Raw genomic sequence first — 20,913 nt, forward strand, 5'->3', positions numbered from 1 at the left:
GGGCTAAGACAAATCAAAAGCAGCAGGGGAAAAATTGAGAACAAACCATTTCAGATCTGAAAATGATTTTCCGTGCTAACACAAACATACAGATACTTTACAGGAAGTTAGCAGTATATGAAAAGGCGGTTGAATGGTCATATTGCACTGACTATAAAATAGCTTGGTTGGGTTTAGCAGAATGTGCTAACTGGGTTGCTGTACCTTATTCTACAAACCATGTTTGTTTGTTTTTTTAAAAAAGAAACCTTGCTTTGCATGTATGCATAGCCAGCCAGTATTATAATTCTGGAAGAAAGATGAAACCTAAGAACAGTTCAGATGTAAAAATTATTTTACATCTTCTGTTGTTGTAGTAGTAAATCTATATCAGATGTATAAATAATTATATTAGCAACCTCAAGAGAAGGTTGAAAGTGAAATGTATCAACTGTATCTTGGAAGAGGAATGTTTTTATTAATTTTAATTGCTTTTATTTATTTATTTGTATACCACCTTTATTACTTTTACAAATAACTTAAGGCAGTGAACATACCCAACATGCCTTCCTCTTCCTATTTTCTCCATAACAACAAGCCTATGAGGTGGGTTGGGCTGAGGGTGACTAGTGCAAAGTCACAAAGCTGCCTTTCATGGCTAAGACAGGTCTTGAAGTCACAGCCTCCACAGCTTTCTAGTCTGGCATTTTAACCACTAGAGCAGGAGTATCAAACTCACGTTGTCATGGTGATGTCACGTGATGTATTGGGACTTTTTTTCCCCTTCACTAAACCGGGCGTGGGCGTGGCCAACGCATGACGCATCTGGCCCCGCGGGTCAGGAATTTGACAGCCCTGCCCTAGACCAATTTGGCTCTATGTACAAATAACAACATAATAAATACTAATGATATTAGCCTTGGTATAGTTCTTTCATCAAGGTGGACAAAAAAAAAGGTGAGTTGATTTGTCAAGGCATTGTATGAATTTAGATCACCCATACATTTGAATACTTTTCATTTTAGATTTGCCCTATGCACAACCTGGAATTAAAACAAACATCCCTCTAAGCTATAGACTTGGGTTACCATGACCTGCTGGGTCAGGTCAAATGTTGTTGACCATAGGAGCCTTACACAATGAACTAAACTCAACATTCAGGAATGTTTTGTATTATATCCAACTAATGAAATCTTGGAAAGAAATTGTGTAAAAAATCTTTTCTGTCTGTCTATCACAGACTAATTCTTCAAAAGGCAAACTGAATGAAATCAAATCTGCTGTGTAAAATAAAAATGATGTTCAAAAATGGATCAGATAAGGCCACAGACTGCCTCACTAAACCATGGGGAAGAGGCAGTTGGGCCGCTACTCAGAATGTTGTATAGTCCTCCATTTTAAGCCTCTCTTCCTCTTCTGTCCAGTATGGACATATGCAATCTGTCCTGTAATTTTCAGTGTACACGGGCACAAACATACCAATACAGCAAAAGGGACAGCAGAATAATTACATAGGGATTTGTTTGCTATTTGTTTATTTGTGTTTAAGTGCTGTCTGATTCCAAAAAAGCTCCGAGTGGCACAAAATAGAATAAGCAACAATAATACAATGCAAAGCACTAGATTTTGGATCTGGTGGCTCTGTATAATGATAGACAAAACCACAATTAACAAGGAAGAACATCAAATCTGGGACAGCAGCCAGGTCTTTAAAGCCTTCCAGAATACCATCAAGATGGGAACCATATGGATCTCTGGGAGCATCTTGATCCAGAAGGAAGATGGAGAAACTGTCAGCCCACCAGGTAGACTGTACTAGAAATCAACTCCATAATGATATTAAAAATATTTTTATGGTGTTTGTAATAACAGAATCTCACAAGACTGACTGTTCTGTATCTCTTCCACTTCTTATAGTCATGTGAATTGGGAAGAATAGTTTCCTGTATTTTCTGCTTTTTGTGATTTAATATATGTTCTTTCCCTTGTTGCTTTGGTAATGGATCTTGTCTGTGTCTGTAAAGGTCATTTTCCTTACTCTTTGCAACATACTTCCTGGGTCCTGATAGATGGCACTATTAATTTGAAGGAGACGCCAATTCTGCCAGTACATACCATCTTGGCAGAAACCATGGGAGATATGCAGTTCCTCAAATAACCTGGTCCTATGCCATTTGGGGCTGTATAAGTGACAATCAACACCTTGAAGCATACTGACAATCAGTACAGCTCATGAAGCAAGGGTGCCATAAGGACATAGCAAGGTATGACTTTCACTATCTGCACTGCTGCATTCTGGATCGGTTGAAATTTCCAAATGGTTTTCAAGAGCAGCCTAGGGTAGGGTTCAGTGCAGTAGTCAAGCTGTGATATGACTAAGGCAGGAGTGACTGAAGAGTCTCTCAATTTAGGAAGGGTGCAACTGATACCATCAGATGCAGTTTGCAAAGGCCCTGTGGCCACAACTGCTTCTCTATTTTTTTGTGAACACCGTGTTTCGGGTTTTTTTTTTTTATATAAATGAGTGTATCTTAAAAGGTGTAGTTTTGACAGAGAAGAGCAAATCTTTTTAACAGCTTTGAAATCCCAAGGACCAAGAGATAGAGTACTATAATTTAAGCATATGAAATTAGGAAAAGAAGTTTGATCATATAGAATTACTGCAAAATGAGGAGGAACAATAAAATGAAAATTTATAAACTAGCATATAAAGCTTGTCTCTCTCCCTCTCTGTTTTCAATCCAATTGAAAAACAAAACCTGAAATTGTTTAGTAGGGAAAAAAATGAATAATGTGGCATATGTTCACAACCTCTTAGTAGGGATGTGGCTGTGTTCAGAATTAACCAAATACCTTCAAACTGATGTTTACACCTGCCATCAAGTAAAGTGACTCTGATCAAGCCCATATAAAAGTTCAGCTGCTCTAGTAGGATTTTTCTAACATTTACTCAGTTGTCTCTTGAAGCAAAAGTCATGGTCTGCAAAGAGCTTACAAAGCATTAAAGAGATTTCAGTGTTGGAAGTCAGGAGAAGGGTACAAATTTTTTTTCAAGGCACTGATATACCAATGGAACACAGTGAAGAGAATCATCAACAAGTGAAGAAAATATGGCACAACAGTGACATTACCAAAAACTTGATATCCTTCCAAAACTGATGAAAAAACAAGACAAAAACTAGTCTGACTGTCAAGAGTACTACAGCAACATTAAATTAGCTGCAAGAAGTTCTGGCAAGATACTGGTTGTGTACTACATGTGACAACAATCTTTGGTATTCTTCATATGTGTGTGTTATGGGATAGGATGGCAAGACGGAAGTCATTTGCAGAAACCTACAACAAGTCTGATGAAAGCATGTAGAAAATGTGCTATGGTCTAATGAGACCAAAGTTGAGCATTTTGGCCATAATTCCAAAAAGTATGTTTGGCATAAAAACAACATTGCACATCACTGAAAGTACACCATACCCACAGTGAAGAATGGTGATGGCAGCATTATGCTTTAGGACTGCCTTTCTTCAGCTGTAACTGAGGCTTTAGTCAAGGTGGAGAGAATTATGAAATATTAGTCAGTTTCGGTACAAAATATTCAGACATCTGCTAAAATGCTTTAGATGAAGAGGAATTTTACCTTGCAACATGGCAATGACCCAAAGCATACCTCCAAATCAACAAAAGAATGGCCTCACCAGAAGAAGAGTAACTAGCTCTTAAATATTAGACTTATAAATACTGCAACTTAATCTCATTTATTCATTCCCAGTAACATACAGTATCTTTGTTCCTGAAGTATCACAACATTTATGTAGGCAGAACTGGCATTCTCATTTGTTTGTTTGTTTCTTTATTAAATTTATAGGAACCCATCTTACCTCAAGGTAACTTATTGCTAGGGCTCTGTGATCTCCTCCAGCCTATTTGTTTATTTATGGATGTAATAAAATGTATTGGGATAACAGTTTCCTTCACATTTACAAAAGGATATGCAATTACTGAAAACTGGCTCTAAGCTCAATTAGTTGCTGAGTTCATATTAAAACCCACAGTTCGGGTCATCTTATTTTGCCCTCAAATGCCTCTTCCTATCAGACCAAACTTCATGATCTAAGAAAAATACATTTTCCATTCTGCATTATCTATTATGTTCTGACAGTGAGGAATCGAAAGAGAGATTTGAGGGATACACAGGTTCCCATGGGATGACTTAATGCATCAATCTACTGCATTCTAGAAGATTACGCAACATCTTCATTTGTGCAGACTGTCTGCCTTGACTTCATCTATGGGAGTTATTTTTTTTTCTACTTCTTCATCAGAAATTGTTTTCCACGCTACAAAATCATCCACAGAAGTTGTAGACTATATTTCAATTCAATTATTATTTTTCCCCAACTGAAGAGGAAATTATGTGTCAGAACAATCCTATCATTTTTATAACAGCCACGTCTACTTTCCTTAGGGACACAGCTCTGATAAGATCTATAAACACTAGTAGCTATAAATGTAGTTTTCTCAGTCAAGAAACGGTAACAGCTAATGCCTTGGCATCCTGACAGAAATGGAAAGTCCAAATATGAAGACATAATATTGATAATGTTCTCCGGTACACAATCTATTTCCTGCAGTTGATCGTTTTACATCAAGGCAAGCAAACTTTGAACCATTGATTTCATGAAGTTGCTTAAGCTTAACTGTATAAACCTTGCCTGCCTTTGTGTCCTCCAGATATGAGGAAATTCTATAATGGAAACTGAAATTATCAAGCTATGTGAAACTGATTCATATCAATGTATTATGACTTCTGTGATGAAGCAATATACACTTTAAATCTAAAAGCACATTTAAAAATGAGAAAGATTGTTCTTTAGAGGGGGGAGGGAAATCTACTTGGAAATAAGAAATACAGTCAGTCCTCAACTTACAACCACAATTGAGTCCAAAATTTATGTTATTAAGTGAGAAACTTGTTAAGTGAGTTTTGCCCCATCTTACGACTTTTCCTGCCACATTTGTTACTGTAGTTACTGTAGTTGTTAAATTAGTAACATGGTTGTTAAGTGAATCTGGTTTCCTGTTTGACTGCTTGTCAGTAGTCGCAAGAGATGATCACATGACTCTGGGACACTGCAACCGCCATAAATATGAGTCAGTTGCCAAACATCCAAATGTAAATCATATGACCATAGGGGTGCTGCAATGGCCATAAGTGTGAAAAATGGTCATGTCACTATTTTCAGTGCCGTTCTAACTTCAAACTAAACGAATCACTAACTGATTTGTAAGATGAGAACTGCCTGTATTATAAAAGACACCCTGTTGAGCCTCTGGAACTGGTCTGACATATGTGAGATTGTTGGCTATTTAAATTTAATAAATAAGTAAATGTGGAATAATGGCAATTATTCCTGAAGGAAGACAGATTCCAAACCATTCATTACATGTTTTTGAATCAAGTGATATTTCACAGAGAGATTCAGTATTTGGTTTTGCATCAATACCTCACTCCCATCATAACACAATAATGTCCTCTTTGCACATCTGATCCAATTTTCCTCCATCCTAGCTGCACTACAGGTCAACTTTTTGAATAAATAAATTTATAAATAAATAAAAATTTATGATGCTAGTGTTCTGTACAGCTTAAGGACAGTCAGTTTTCTCTATTTTGTCTCAACTGATTATTCAAGGCCTGAACTCATAGTAGAAGCCTTCAGAGGCCTACTACTAATAGCCAGCTTGATTTTAATCATCCTACAGAGTTTTAAAATTATTGTAACATGGGTGGTAGTATTAATGTTGGTAGTTTATAACATATATTTATTTCCAAAAGGAAAATGACTGGGAAGAAAAAAGATGACATGCCAGACAAGATAAAACAAAACCAATAAAATACCTTAGTTTCTGTGCAGTACTCATCTTCTTCACTTTATTAATTTAGATTGCCATATCCACCTAAATCCAATCCTTCTGATTCCTTCATACTTCAATGAATATATTCATGTGACCCTTCATGGTTACATGTATTAGCCATCTTCACATATAAACAATATACGCAAATATTTCTATCCTGCTTTTCAGTAAAAGAGGAGGAAGAAAGGAAGAGGAAAAGGAGAAGAAGAGGAAGAAGAAGAAGTGGAGAAAGAAGAGGAGGAGGAGGAGGAAGATGAGTAAGGATCGGGATGAGGCAAGAGGAAGAAATAACTTGACAGAAAAATGGAGAGAAGCGTCATGTAAGGGAAAAATTCCCTCAACTCAAGCTTTACACTTGACAACTCCATGGATTCACCATATAATTAGATGCCAAAAATAAGTTAAAATTAAATCCAGAGTAGCTAGGTGTGGCCAGGTATACCTTCAAACAATTACATCTAGCATTCCAGCTGTTCTCCCTAACTGACCAGATTTGGTATTGATGATAACTAGATGTTGATTACCTCCGTCTTGGCTGCTACAATGTACTCTTCATGGAGTTACCATTAAAAAGTCTCTAATAGTTGCAACTGATGAAAATGTAATAGCTAGCCTGCTGATCTATGCAAGAAACAGGGATCATATGGTTCCTGTACTGGTTGTCAGCAGCGTACTATTTATAGTGTTTAATGTTTTAAGGCCTGAGTACATAATGGACTACCTCTCCTGTTATAAATCTGTCTTGTAGATTAAATCAATGGAAGCAGCCACCAGGTGGTCCTGGTATTAAAATTTCATCTTTCTGGAAGGCTTTCTGCTCAGTTTTTCCCAGGTTATGGAATGCATTCTCTTGGAATTATACTATCAGTGTTTAAGAAAGGACTAAAGAAGCACTTCTTTCAACAAATGTGACTGACTGGTTTTAATATTTATTGTTCATCTTAATCAGTATTTTTATATCATTTTTGTTTTAAATTTGGTTAACTGAGTGTTCACCAGAAAAGAAAGGCAAAGAGACAGGGGGAAAAAAGTCAGTCAGCTATACCAACTTCATCCAAGATAGTTTTTGCTTCCTAGTCTAGTCCACAATTTCTGGAGGCCTCCTACGCAAATATTAACTACATCTTACTTTGTTTAACTTCCTCAAAATCAGTCTGTAGACTTACAGAACTCAGTTCAAGTAGTGGATATTTAAGCACTAGTCTTAGCAATGGCCCCCACTGTATATGAATGCTCCTTGGAGGCAAAGGGAGAGGATACTGTCTCTAATGTTGATCTTTATTTTTAAAAAATGCCTTTAAAAACACTTCTAACTGAAAAGATCATATACCTTATAAATTGGAAATATTTTTCTTGTAATATATTTAAAATCACTGCAGTAACATAGAATGATTTGAATAGTTAACTGTTTAGTTATAAGTCATGATTTTGAAAAATAATAAAGAATGAATGGAATATGCAAGTATGGAGAATCACTTAAGATGATTTGGTAGAGAGGGGGAACTTATTTTGTTTTTTTATTTTAAAAAAAATACTTCGCTTGGTTTTATTTCAGTGCAAAAAACATCTGGTCTAAGAAGAAACTACTATTCTTATGCATAGCATTAGTGTAAACATTTTTTCATGCTTAAAGTGGTAGTTAAGGGAAAGGATTGATAGGCGGCTTTTACACAAGCTATTAAAATAATACAGATGCATTAGGGAATACACAGCTCAAATCTCCTGTTGATATTCTTCACCGCATATAACGTTATCTCTTTATTACAGACCATTTAGTACATTTTCTCTGCATCAGCATTCCCTAAGCTAGTGCTTGCCAGAACGTCCAGCTAGCATGACCAATGGGAAGCTATTGTCCAACACCTAAGAAGAGGATCAGACAGGCTCATTTTGTCACATTTCATACTATAATACTGCCATAGCGAGAGAATATTCCAAATAGACTTTTTTTTTACTCAATTTTGCTCTCAATGTGCTATAATATTGGTAAATATGCTAAAAACACAACCACTCCAGTCAACGTATCTTTTCAAATGACTGTTATTTCCTTTAGTAAAAGAAAAGTTGCAATTTTACAGTTTTATCATTTTTTTCCCTTAACAAATCCACTTTCATATACAAGGAAAGTATATATGAGAATATGAAATAGGGAGTTATTCCTTAGCTATCCTCCCTAACTATTCTAACTTTATATATCTGTGTCTATCTTCTGCTGCAATCTGGTTAATGATAACTTTTTAGGGGTCTCGGAGGCAGTTTTGACTCATAGTGGCTGCATGGACAAATTCACAGAGTCTTCTTGGCAAGATTTCAGAAGTGTTTTGCCACTGCCTCTTTCTTAGGGCTGAGAGAGAGTGACTGGCCCAAGGTCACCCAGCTGGATTCATACCTAAGGTAGGACTAGAACTGGTTTCTAGCCTAGTGACTTAACCGCTATAACAAATTGACTCCTGCTAACACAATAGAAAACCTTAAAACAGTTAAAATTAAGATATGATGGAAGGAAACCCAAATATCCTTGATTTATGATTGGTCACTTAGCAACCGTATGAAATTACAATGGATCCCCCCCCCAAAAGGGATTTATGACCCAAATTTAAAGTTATGACAGCTGCCTCCCACTCATGATCACATGACCACATTTTGGACACTCAGCAATTGGTCACATTATGCCCTGCTTAACAAACTATGACTGTAGTTGGTGCATTGATGCTACCTAGTTTGGTAATGAAACGTCTGCAAGAAAACTACCAAGTTCAGAGACCACCGAGGACCCCACAGTTCAAACCTGAGCTACAAATATTCTTTTCTAATGAACTATAATTGCAGGCTCAGTCATAGTTGTAAATTGAGGACTACTTGTACTGGTGGTCCTCCAGTTACAACCATTCATTCAGTGACCATTCAAACTTACAACTTCACTGTAATACAAGGAGGTGCAAAAGAAGAGGGAATTCAGAAGAATTTATCACTTTCACTTTTCTATCAGAAGCAAACGCAGAATCCAAACTATATGATTGGACTGACAAGCCCACCTACCTATGCAGGACAAGAGGCAGAACTTTTTTTTGCCCACCTCATCTGTTATCTCTTTAGGAAACACACAATATTTACTAACATTTACAGGTATATTTTTCTTCTTCTAATATCTCGTTTTAATTTTAATTTGTAATCTGCCCAGAGTCACCATGGAATCAGAGTGGCCTTGAAGACAATGATGGAGAAAAATCTTATAGAGTAGCTTTAATAGGATGTGTACTCATAAAACCTTGATTCGCTCTTTAAAATCCCACACTTTAAAATTCAGCGTTCAGGTTCTACTCTGAAAAAAGTACGTGAAGACAGAGGAGCACATTAATTTTGTCTCTCAAAAAAAATCTTTCAAACCAGAATAAAAGCTCTGAGAAATCCCTTTGCAAAGAGTATAAGAAAATCAATTTTTTTAAAAACTATATGATGTGTTACTCAATATAATAATTGCCCAGAGGGTGTAACTACCACACATATGTTATCTAAGGCCATTAAAAAAAAAAGAGGATGACTTCTTGAATAGTATTGTTCTATATTGTTAAGGAATTTTATAGGACATGTGATGTATATTATTGTTTTTTAAATATATTTTAAAACAGTAGGACTCTTCAAAAGGATGTTACAAACTATACATAACATTTATTTTTTAATTAATGACAAATTTTGAATTAACATAGCTAGTTCTGATTAGATGTGTAATGTCTGATCACACACTTAAAAGTGTCAGGTTTGTGAAGAAAAAATGATCAAAATGTTCTCATTCCTGGTGACTACTATATAATAGCTGATATTGTTTCCCAAGCACATATTAGTTATGGAATTAGCAAAGCTGTCTTGAAACTAGATTAGTTTGCAGGGATTTTATCTCCATAGCCACAAAGGCTATTAAAAATAAATAGTATTTTTTTAATTTTCCCAACAGAGCACTGAGGTGTCCAAATAGGAGAAACTGTGACCATTATCTAAACTAGGAGAGAGAAGCAGAAAGTAAGTCTACAGGGGAAAAAAGGTGAATATCTAGGCTATCAACTACCGCAATTATGAAAATGTTAACATTAGCAGGAATATTGGTACTTACTGTGCCTGGATCTCTGTCTGTTCCCGTAGTAACCAAGAAATGCACAGACATGCCCGTTCAGACACAGAGGCAAGAACAGAAATAAAAAGGGGGAAGAAATTAGAACACAAGCCGCAAACAGTTTTAAAATGGCTTTTATTTATATAAGTCATTGCACATTCCTAATACAGTGATTTCCTGAAAATTACATTTTGTAAACATGATTTACAGTTTAACCATACACAAGGCCTAGTTCTTTCCATGACAGAATAAATTAATTTTTATTCTTCAAAAAATTATTCAAGTGCAATTTGCCCAATATTTAAAGGTATCCTAAACAAAACTACAAAAAAGGAGCAATGCTTAAAACCTTTCATTTCAACTCATTCAACTCAATTTTTTTATTCTTCATTTGCCCACCCTTTCACCTCTTGCCCCCTTTCAGTTAAAGATTTCTTTAATTAAAAAAAAGAAACAAAAATATTGCCCACTTATTCTTGTATAATGATCATCCACAATATTGTGCTGGCCACTGAGGTTACAACTAAGCATCTGTAGGGATGTTAAAAGGCCCTGCATTTCATCAAAGCAGGAGAATCCTAGTGAACTCCAGGTTCAAAAACTAAGTACCTCAAGCTAAATTTTGTTTCAGTGATATAAATGCAGGACATTTAATGTTTGGCATTATAATTGTTCTTGGTTTTCATTCTAAATAGCTCTTTAGAATTCTTTAGAGATGCCCACAATTTTCAGCAACGTGCGAACACTTATTTGAAATGTCCTAATCAGGCTTCCCATGCCTCTCACCTCTGTGGTGGTCTGTATCGTGATGCTTCTTGTCATCTTTTATTGCCAAGTGAGATTGCCCACCCAGCGCGCTTGAGAGGGCAAGAAGGCCAGCACTGCTTCCAAGTGGAGGGATCCCAGGAGGCTGAAGTCCTGATGGGTGTGGAGTAAGAGGCACTGGAGGTCCATGGCCGTGAGAGAGATGCTGAGCCTGCAACTGCTGTTGCTGTTATTTGTTGTGGTTTTTCCAGATAGAAGCAGCAGGCAATTGGAAGGAAGGAAGGAAGGAAGGAAGGAAGGAAGGAAGGAAGGAAGGAAGGAAGGACGGAAGGAAGGAAAGAAAAGGAGGACTGGTTAGCCAGTGAACATAACACCACTTCTTGCCTCAACATCTACCCTATTTCAGCCTGGTCTAGTTAACCACCCTATGCTAAGTTTCACAACTGTAAGAATACTGCCTTGGATATTGATTCTCTTTTGAATTACAGAACTAAGCCATGCAATTTAATCTGCAGCCCAACTAACAGATTTGTGTAGTCTAGACTCTGGAAGACAGCTGGCACCTTTCAAATCCATCTCCGTATTAAAAGAATTAGTGCAGACAGAGATATCATTGCTCTCACCTTCCTGTCCCCAAACGCTTGTTTTCACAACTGCTTCGAATAAAGATGAAAACCAACAACTTAAAAGGGCCCTATCTAAAATAAGTTTCTGTTACAGCTTCTGCTAGGAACATTTCCAATACTGAATCACCAGTTGGAAAAATGACCAAACTTTTCGCTTCATTCTTGTCGTCTGTGTATGGTTGACATTAAGACTGACAGAATACAAACAGAATGTTGATCTGATTAGTCTTACCCTTAAGAGCACTATATGAAATTTACTTCAACAATTTCAAATCTATGTACCTATCCCCAAATTCAGCAGAAGATCAGACTGATCTTTGCCAGATCACAATATATATGCTAGTCTTTTTCAGCCTCAGTGCTCTCCAGATGTGCAGACTTCATGTTTCAGAATTCCCCCAGATCACAGATGAGGATTCTGGGACTGCAATTCATGGCTCTGGAAGGTGCCTTGTTTGGAGAAGACTAGTACATACAGTTATACATACATAGAAAATATACATCTTCCCCTTCCAGTCTACCCCCCGGTTTGAATGTTAACACCAGGGATTATATAACTGAGCTCCAAACAGAAGGCAAGAGATTGACTTAAGCTACAAGGCTTCGAGTTACTATTTATCTTCTCAGAAATAAGCCCCTCTGCGAACAATGACACGTACTTCCAGATAAATATTACAGCCTTCCCCAACTTAGCACTCTCTCCAGATAGACTGGGATTCTAGAATTCCCAATATGGTAGGTGCCAGGTTGGAGAAGGTTAGTGCACAGAATTGCAGCCCACACCTTGTATTTTAGCAGCCAGAAGTTCTACTTAGCCCTTTCCAATTTTGAAAGAATTATTCAAAGTGCTTACATTTGTAAGCATGGGTCTCTGCATTATGACTTCAGCCAAGCTGCAACTCTCAAGAGCTGATAGCATTACCAGGTCCTGTGTTTGACACATGGTACAATCATATCAATTACATTTATCACCTCTACAATGTAGTACTTACTGTTTTTTTTAAAAAAAGAAAAAGATAATCATTATAACTGTGCTTATAGATAACATAACATTTAACAGAATGTTAGAGGCACTTAAAGTGTTTCATTTGTGTGTATCCTAGATCAAGAATTTTAAGCAAAACACCTGCTTTTTTGAGTTATTAATACTGTATTCAATTAAATTTTGTGCAGTAACCAGAGAAGACACATTTAAAAATCTGTCCCGACCATGTTCATTAGAAAGCTTTGGACTATTTAATCATTTTAGCAGTGCTTCCTATCACCATAAAGTGGACCCAATCCATGCAGTCACTGTGAAAACATATATTACAAAACACTTTCATATTATAAAAACTATAAAGTATATATTTTACCAGTATTTCTACAATGTATAAATGTACTCTATGCATTCTAGTAAAGGATGTCTGATATATGGTTTCTTTTTCTACTTTTCATATCAAGTATTGTCTTGCTACTGCTCCTCTGGTACTTTTCCTTTCTTAATGTTAACTAACAAGAAGTAACACGCTGTAGCATGCCAAACAAAGCACAGCGCAATTTATGCTCTTTCCACAACAGAAGCATGTCTTCCAGTTTAAGTGTGATATACTTTTGTAAATAAATTGGCATCTAGCAAATAAACCCAGGGATTTTATTTTCCCATAATTAAACAAAGAATTTAAAATGATTACAACTGTGAGCTCTGCCATGCCACCTTGAATTCAACATCAAAAGATCTCAAACATTGTTTTATACAACTGTTTATATTTAGGGCTTCTTCCGAGAAACATGTCCTAAAATTTGGGGGGTGTCTTTTTCTTTTTAGAGAGTAATTTTATTAAAAATGAACAATTAAAAAGATAAAAACTAATGCAAACTAAGAAAAAAGAAGTGCAGAAAAGAAAATAGAAATTACCTCCCCGCCTCATCTAAACAGGTATAAATTTAATAACTTACCACCTTCTCTTAACAAAGGTGGGTTTAAAAAATACTTTTAAGAAATCCCTCTTTCTCCCATTACTTATCTCTTATCAATATACAGATCCTAAAAGCATCCCCATTCAGTCCTAATCAACAAAAATCCTTTAAATATTATCAGAGGTGAATACATACACACACATACATATATATACCTTGATCAAATAAACCAACTTCATATCCCTTTACTTTTAACAATCCTAATTTGTTAAGTTTCTTTCTTCTTACTGTTTTTCCCACAAGGGAAGTTCTGCTTTTTAAACCCTTTCACATAATGCCCCAGAATTTGATTTTTTTTTCCTTTGGCTTTTCTCACAAAATTCTTCAAACCTTTATCAAGTCTCTTTTGTAAATCCAGTGTAGGAAAGTTAGCGAGGTCCTCATTTTGGTTTATTTTGTCTATATTCATTTTAATTTATTAATACATCATCCAGTTTTATTTGTATCTTCAGCATAGAAACAGTGGGGGCACCATTCTGTAGGAGAAACTTACCAGCACAGGGGCAACATAGAAATAAGACACAGATTTTCTGGTTTTAGAGAGAAAGAATAAAAAAAAAAAAAGCAGCAAAGTGTCTGGGATTACCCAGGAGCCACCTTTTCTCTCTCTCTTTTATGATGCCTCAGTGTAGTCTTAAGTAAATAGATACAAGTGTCAGGGCAGGCGTATATAACATTTAAGGTGAACCATTATGTAATAGACCTCTTTCACGTAGATGCAACTTATTTGAAATGTTCTGCATGGAAATCAGATATTTCCATTATGATTACTTTCATGTCACTTCAATTATTTCACCACTAATGGCTTCACAAATACTTACATTGAAAAAGTGTATGAAAGGATTTCTCACAGAATGCCCAAATTCCACTTCCTAGCTGTCATCCACATGACATTTGAACGATATGTGAGGGGGTTCTATGCACATATAATGTGTGAAGGAACTTTTCTGCTGATCAGGATGCCTAAAGTAACTCCCCCTTAGTATCAAGTGTGGAAAATGGGATACAATGGCTGCTACATACATCCTTGTCATTCATTGGTGAGCAAGGCTGAAAGCACTCTCTCGTTTTCTACTTTTTTAAAAGGAATTTCCAGTTGAAGATTTTTTGTGGATTTAAACAGACAAGATAATATGGCTGAAGGATGTAAGAATGCTGAGAATCCAATTCAGTGTACCCCAAAAGGCTGCACGTTTCATCAGGTGGTTAGCCATAATTCTGCCCTTTTTAAAAAATTGAAAAAACTATTAAGTACCAGTTTCAGAGCAACCCAAAACCCAATATCAAACATCTGTGGTTTGGAAAAGTATAATCATTTGGAAGCGGTCTGACTTACTGGAAGAATAATGCACAAGTAAAAGACTCATTTTGTCTTTTTTTTTTTTTTAGTAAACCTGAAATATTATTGGGTAAACTGAACCAGATTCATGCAGATTCTGCATGAATTATCAAGCCATCCGATAATAATTGATAGATTCATTTGCTTTTCTTTTTATATCGCTCATAATTTTTAGATTGCAAACTTGAAGTTAGATGCTTTAAACACTGCATAAAACTGTGTGGAAAGTGTAACGTGATTTTGAGGTGTTTATTAATGCTTACAATTTTATTTTTACAATAGCATCCAACTTTCAATTCATAGAAATGCTAAAATTAAATCCTCAAATACTAAAATTAAAATTGTGTTTATAAAATAAACAACATTTTGCCAACAGAAAAGTCCAGCCTTGGTTCTTAAATTGTATTATAAAAAGAATGAATAGAGCCTGCATTTAAACAACAATTCGACATTACAACATGGTAATAAAACATTATTGTATATTGTATTTTGGAGAAGACTTTTTAAAAAAGTGTTGCTTTTTCTTTCTACTTGCTATGAAGTGCAGAGTCAACAGAACTGGCATTCTGATTCTTGGACATCTATGCATATATAGAATAAAACAATATTTCAGTAAATAAGTTTTATTTGATACAGAAGCTGAATTTAGATGATCTCATCTCAGCTGGAAAGATTACGTTTAGATTATCATACTGAATGTATATATTTATTCATTTTTAGGCTACATATGAAGTCGCTTTGAATACTGCAAGTGACAAACCAAAAATCTTCCAGTCAACTAGAATTGCAATCTCATATGAATCAGGAAACTATGTATAGCACTGCTTCTTTACTTTTAATCTTTTAATCATATGAAACAAACCACTATATCTACAATAACTAAATGTGTTTTAAGCCACTTTTATTCTGTTCCAAAGACAGTTTCAAATATTTAAACAGTGCAATGAATGTCAGTGACATTCCTACGCCTTACCTTTAGCAAGATTCAGTACAGAAATTTCTATTTGTATGATTTTTTTCTATGTGTGTCTTTCTTTAAAAAAATATATTCATGAAGATAATGTAGCAACATGGGATATGTATAAGCTGTTTTATACTAGTTCAGTATTTATTTTTCCCCACTTATTGCACTACTGTTCACTCCAGCTTCACTCCAGTTCCTATCCAGGTTATTAAGTGGAAGAGTATTTTCCCTCTATCACCTAATCAATCATTTTTTTTAACTGAAATCACTTAAATTATAACCTATGGTCTACAAAGTGTGTGGATCAATGAATTGTATCTTTTCCCACTCCAAGTAAAGTGCTTATATAGTTTTTCTCCTTAAGTAAGGTATTAGTAGGTGATGGTCTTCTCCAATCTTGAATTCAAAATTAACACTGCACATCTGACAATATGCTGGATTTGCAATTAGGATGCCAATAAAAAGGGGTTGATTGTTGCTCATAACAAAGACTTTTTGTGTGTTATGAAAACTAGGAAATTGGGTGTACCTGGGAAAGCTTAGTTGCTTCCTTGAATAACTTTTTAACTAGTTTAAATATATCATGACACTAGTATCCTAAAACTTCATTGTAACTAATTTAATTAATGAATTTAAAAACATGTTCTAAATCAAGAAAGTAGCATATTTACTGCAAAAGGAGAAAAATAATATTCAAATTAAATTATACAATTGAATAAGATATTCTTTTATTAAACTTGCAAGTTTAATTAGCTACGTAACCTTTAAATCCCACTTCAGAGTAGCATCACTATTAACCAAATATTTTTTTAGCCAGGATGACTAGTGAAATCCAGCAACAGGGGTCAAAGCCTGACCTAATAAAGGAGAAAAGTATGCTGTCTGAAGAGGCTTGGTTCTTTCAACAGGAATTTAAAAGTTGTAACACAGTTGTATAATTATAATTGAGTAATTTCATGTTTGGTTTTATGCTTTGGAATATTTTAAATCAAGTCCTAATCTTTTAGACATTTTTATTCAATGGGAAAGGGAAAGAAAAATAATAAACCCAAAATGGGAACCTGCCCCTCACTTTTACAATAAAGTATTTCTAGAAAATAACACTTGGAGCAATAGCACTTAGCCTTATATATCGCTCCATTGTGCTTTATAGCACTCTCTAAGCCACGGGTGTCAAACTTGCAGTGTCATGTTGCTGTAATCTGATGTATCAAGACATTTTCCCGCTTTGTGGAGCTGGGAAGGGCATGGCCTACCGGTGACGCATCCGGCCCATGGGCTGCCAGTTTGACACCCCTGCTCTAAACGATTTACAAATGTCAGCATATTGCCCCCAACAACCTGGGTCCTCATTTTACCAACCTCGGAAGGATGGAAGGCTGAGTCAACCTTGAGTCCAGCCAGGATCAAACACGTGGTAGTCAGCAGTTTGCCTGCAATATTGCATTCTAACCAATGCACCACCAAAACTTATCAAAATTATGATCAAAATATTATCACAATTAATCATATATAATACATTTCAACTTGCATTTCTGAAATATTTTTTAGCATAGGGAATAAAAATACAATAGCATGGGTTTAAACAAGAACAGAAAAGTTTCAAACTAAAAACTGGAAATAATGGAATAGACGGATAACAGATTTTATAGCTGTCTGTATAAATTTATTTTATGTCTTTGTACACTCCTCTCTCTGAACTTTATGGTTCTTTAGCACTTGTTTCTAATTATAAATTCATACCACCCATCATCAAGCAGCAAACATATGTCTTATTTCAAAAGCATAGCTTGATATTTCAAATACAGTGTGCAAGGTATATGGGGGGAAAGCAGAGTTTTAAGAAATACATACCAGACTCTGGTTTTTAGCATACTTTGTAATTTAGATCCCCCTAAGTAGATAAAGAGATCATTTTATTTGTTCAGCATCTTGTTTTTGAGTTTAAATTTGCAGTATATTCCTCAGACAAAAAAGACAATTCTTGTAATCTTCAATCAGTATTAACCAGCACTGTGGGGAGGGGGAGGCAAATGGCAGCTGGAATGTGTGACACATGAGCAAAAGGAATGAGTTATGTATCCCAATGCTCCATCCATCATCTTGCTGATTTTTCCCACTACTTCACCCCAAAATAACTCTAACTTTAACAGCTAGAGATTTGGTGGGTTGTGGATTAGGTAGTTGCAGCCTAAAACATTTGAACATCAGGCTGGAGAAAATACTATTAAACCTTTTCCCCCAACCTTCTTTAAAAGTCTTTTGACATTTTATCTCTTCAGTGGCCCCTTCTCCCCATTCACCCCAAAAGTAAAGTCAAAATTGCAAACAATGATTCCAAAACCTCTGCAATAAGAAGCTGCAGCAGCAAATTTTTGCCTCCATATTTCTATTTTACAGGAAAAGATATATTCTAGTAATTTATAGGGGCTCTGAAGATTAACTGCAGGCTCATAATAAACCCTCAAGAGGTTAACCTCATCCTCTTAAGCTTCACACACTACCGTCTCAAAGATACCACAGCCAAGGAAAGGAAAAATAATCCAGTGGTTTGCTAATCCTTTAGTCAATCACCTCATGCAATGGCACAAAGCCCTTTAGATGCCAACAACTCAATCTGTCTCACCAATACCATCAATCCAACTGATACTTTTCATAGTAGCACGAACAGCACACCTCAAAAGGGTAAGAGGAAACTCTTCAATCATTAAAGTATTAAATTCTTTTTCACCTCAACTAAAATATCCACAATGTCTTGTGGACCCAAAAAATACTCTTTAAGATGTATTTGTACAGTTCATCTTTAAAAAATCTGCAAATCTGTATCAATCTCCTAAAGTGATCTAATTATCTATCAGTGTGGCCCAATTATGATTTTAATACAAACTTCCTTTAATTTTCCTAACCGCTGACTATATTTTCCTCTTACTCTAATCTCTTAAAACTTTACTAAGAAATCTATTTAAATGTCCACGCCAAGAAAATATTTATCACCACATTTGGAACATTGAAATAGGAAGAGAATGATTGCTTCACTTGCCATTTTGCTAGTTCACTTTGTAATATTTAAAATTAGACTTTTCAATCTAATTAGCCTTCAAACCAAATGTGTGTAATGTATGTGAAGGTATTCTGCCTATGAACCTTTGGTCCTATCTTCAAATAAACACTATACAATCTCAACTACCTAACTGCATAAACTTGTAGATGGGCAACCATACTGGATCAGACTTCTGAAAAAGGAACCTGGACACTTTTCAAGAGTGTTACATTTGGGGGAGGGAGGGTGTTTGAGGGGTTGTTAGAATTTGTTCTATCAGGATTAAAACAGCTCCAGATCTAGTTTACAGGTTTTATGAGATAAAACTCCTCCAGCCCCCCAATTTCGTAACTGAATGTTTCCCAACACATCTTCCTCACACCTACCTGTGCCTTAATTCTTGTGCCAAATGGAATACAGGTCTAGAGGTAGAAGGGCAGTCCCAACAAAGAAGTAAGGGCACCATTTAGAAGCAATTGTTTTCAATGTCAAGCAATAAAGCTCTTTAAAAAAAACACTAAATCTCATTAAGCATCACTAAAAATATGGATCTTAACTATTTCCACTTATTAGGAATATACTCAACTTTTCCCTCAATTTGTTGCCTCTCTACTGCTTCTACTTTCATGCAACTCAAATTTCTTGGGCCTTGCTTAGCCACTGGCTACTTGATTTGTGCTTCTAATGTTGGAGAATTCAGCAGATGATTTGCATTTTGAAGAGACTCATGATGTTTCAGGCTCACAATAGATGTCTAAACCGTTAAATTACTATTTCTTTTATTAGCCTGAAAGACACTGCAGTTTAAGAGCATGGCCTCCACTATTGTTCTTTATACTAAGTTGGGTCTCTGAACAATACTGACAGCTGCTATTAAACTGAGCTGGCGTTTACTTTAGTGCAGCTGCTGCTTGTAAGAACAGACCGACTCCTGATGCTTCCTCCCCTCTAGGGACACAGGCTGACACAGTGAATGTTCAATGAAGAGGAGCAAAGGGCCAGTGAATTGTCAGCCCAATTTTATGCTACTCCAATTTTCCAGAGTGCACCCAACCCCTTTCAAACAAATCAAGCATATGCCAGAGCATGAAACTTATTGTGCAGCACAGAATAATTATTTGTGTATACAAATGTGCAGTGGAAGAGATGATCTCTTGCCGGACCAATATCTATGTGTAAAGTGAGACTGCAGTTGCACAACACTTTTTGGATTATAACACAATTGTTAGATCAGCTGTGCAAGGCTGGGTTGCATCTCTCTAAATAACATATGCAGGGAGGCAAACTTCAGTCTCCTGTCTGTGATCACCCTATTCTGATTTAGTCTAGCATTTTATCTTATTGAAAAAATGCTGGACTAAATTGGTCCAATTTGACAGGGCAACTCTTATTTTCTTGCTAAGGAGTATGCAATTATTTTTCAGGAGGAGTTCACTGCATATGAGGCGAACCTCAATTTGCAGTCTTTTTTTAAAAAAAAAATGCTGTTGTTTCACTTAAAATGAAATCAGCGTATTAAATGAATGGATGGTAGTCTTGTTCCTTTAAAATACACAAGTTTGTGCTGAAGGCATTCAACTGGAGGTAGTCTGTAAATGATTGCAATATTGTTCTCTTGGCTGATGGGCGCTTAAGGAAAAGGTAGCAGCGTACAAAGATATAAACCAGATGGTCCACAAAATATTCATTGTCCAATATAAACATTTCCAATTTATTTTAAAAGCTATTTTGAGCTGTGTCAGCTAAACACACTCGCACACATAGAAAATACCCAATTGAACTTCTGAACTAAATTCCAAGTAAAGACATCATAGGGACAAGTCATGGGTCATGAAGACAAATAAAGACTTTGGAGAAAAGGTAGTTGACTGGATGGAGCAAGCAGGAGGAACAAGGACCTAGTTTAAAGGGGAGGTGTGTTTATGCAAAACTAATCTGTGGCATGTAATAAGGCTGCCTGAATAAAATTTAAGTTGAAAATCTACTGACACTTGCAGGGAGGAATGGCTATTAAAAGGAAATGAAGGTCATTCTCTCAGTTTATTTCACCTAATTGACTGCCAATAGTTTACCACAGATCTACAATTCAGAAATTGATTAAAGCAGAGTTTTCAAGCAGAGGATCATCTTTTAATCCTCCTTAGGTCTTGTGGGGATGGGGGGAGTTCCCCCATCTCCAGTTGGGATGTAATTTTAAGCACAGATGGATTAACCGGTGC

The 20,913-nt window shown here is 35.9% G+C and overlaps 1 protein-coding gene across 4 annotated transcripts in view; it reads right to left on the reverse strand.

Moving 5' to 3' along the window:
• The window catches only part of LOC139313199 (transducin-like enhancer protein 1), a 72,749-nt gene that overhangs the window by 29,428 nt on the left and 22,408 nt on the right, over positions 1-20,913 (reverse strand). For 2 of the 4 annotated variants that reach the window (XM_070938652.1, XM_070938655.1), the window contains exons 7-9: positions 12,246-12,320; positions 10,788-10,992; positions 10,002-10,018 (exon numbers count right to left, since the gene is read on the reverse strand). In XM_070938652.1, coding sequence (XP_070794753.1) covers positions 10,002-10,018; positions 10,788-10,992; positions 12,246-12,320 — 297 coding nt within the window. The remainder of the gene's footprint in view (positions 1-10,001; positions 10,019-10,787; positions 10,993-12,245; positions 12,321-20,913) is intronic. The other 2 variants (XM_070938654.1, XM_070938653.1) reach the window with 1 other exon arrangement.

The sequence above is a fragment of the Pituophis catenifer genome, unplaced genomic scaffold (assembly GCF_029215685.1).
Source record: "Pituophis catenifer annectens isolate HBS135680 unplaced genomic scaffold, rPitCat1.0.hap2 SCAF_2, whole genome shotgun sequence".
In the NCBI taxonomy this organism is placed as follows: Eukaryota; Metazoa; Chordata; class Lepidosauria; order Squamata; family Colubridae; genus Pituophis; species Pituophis catenifer.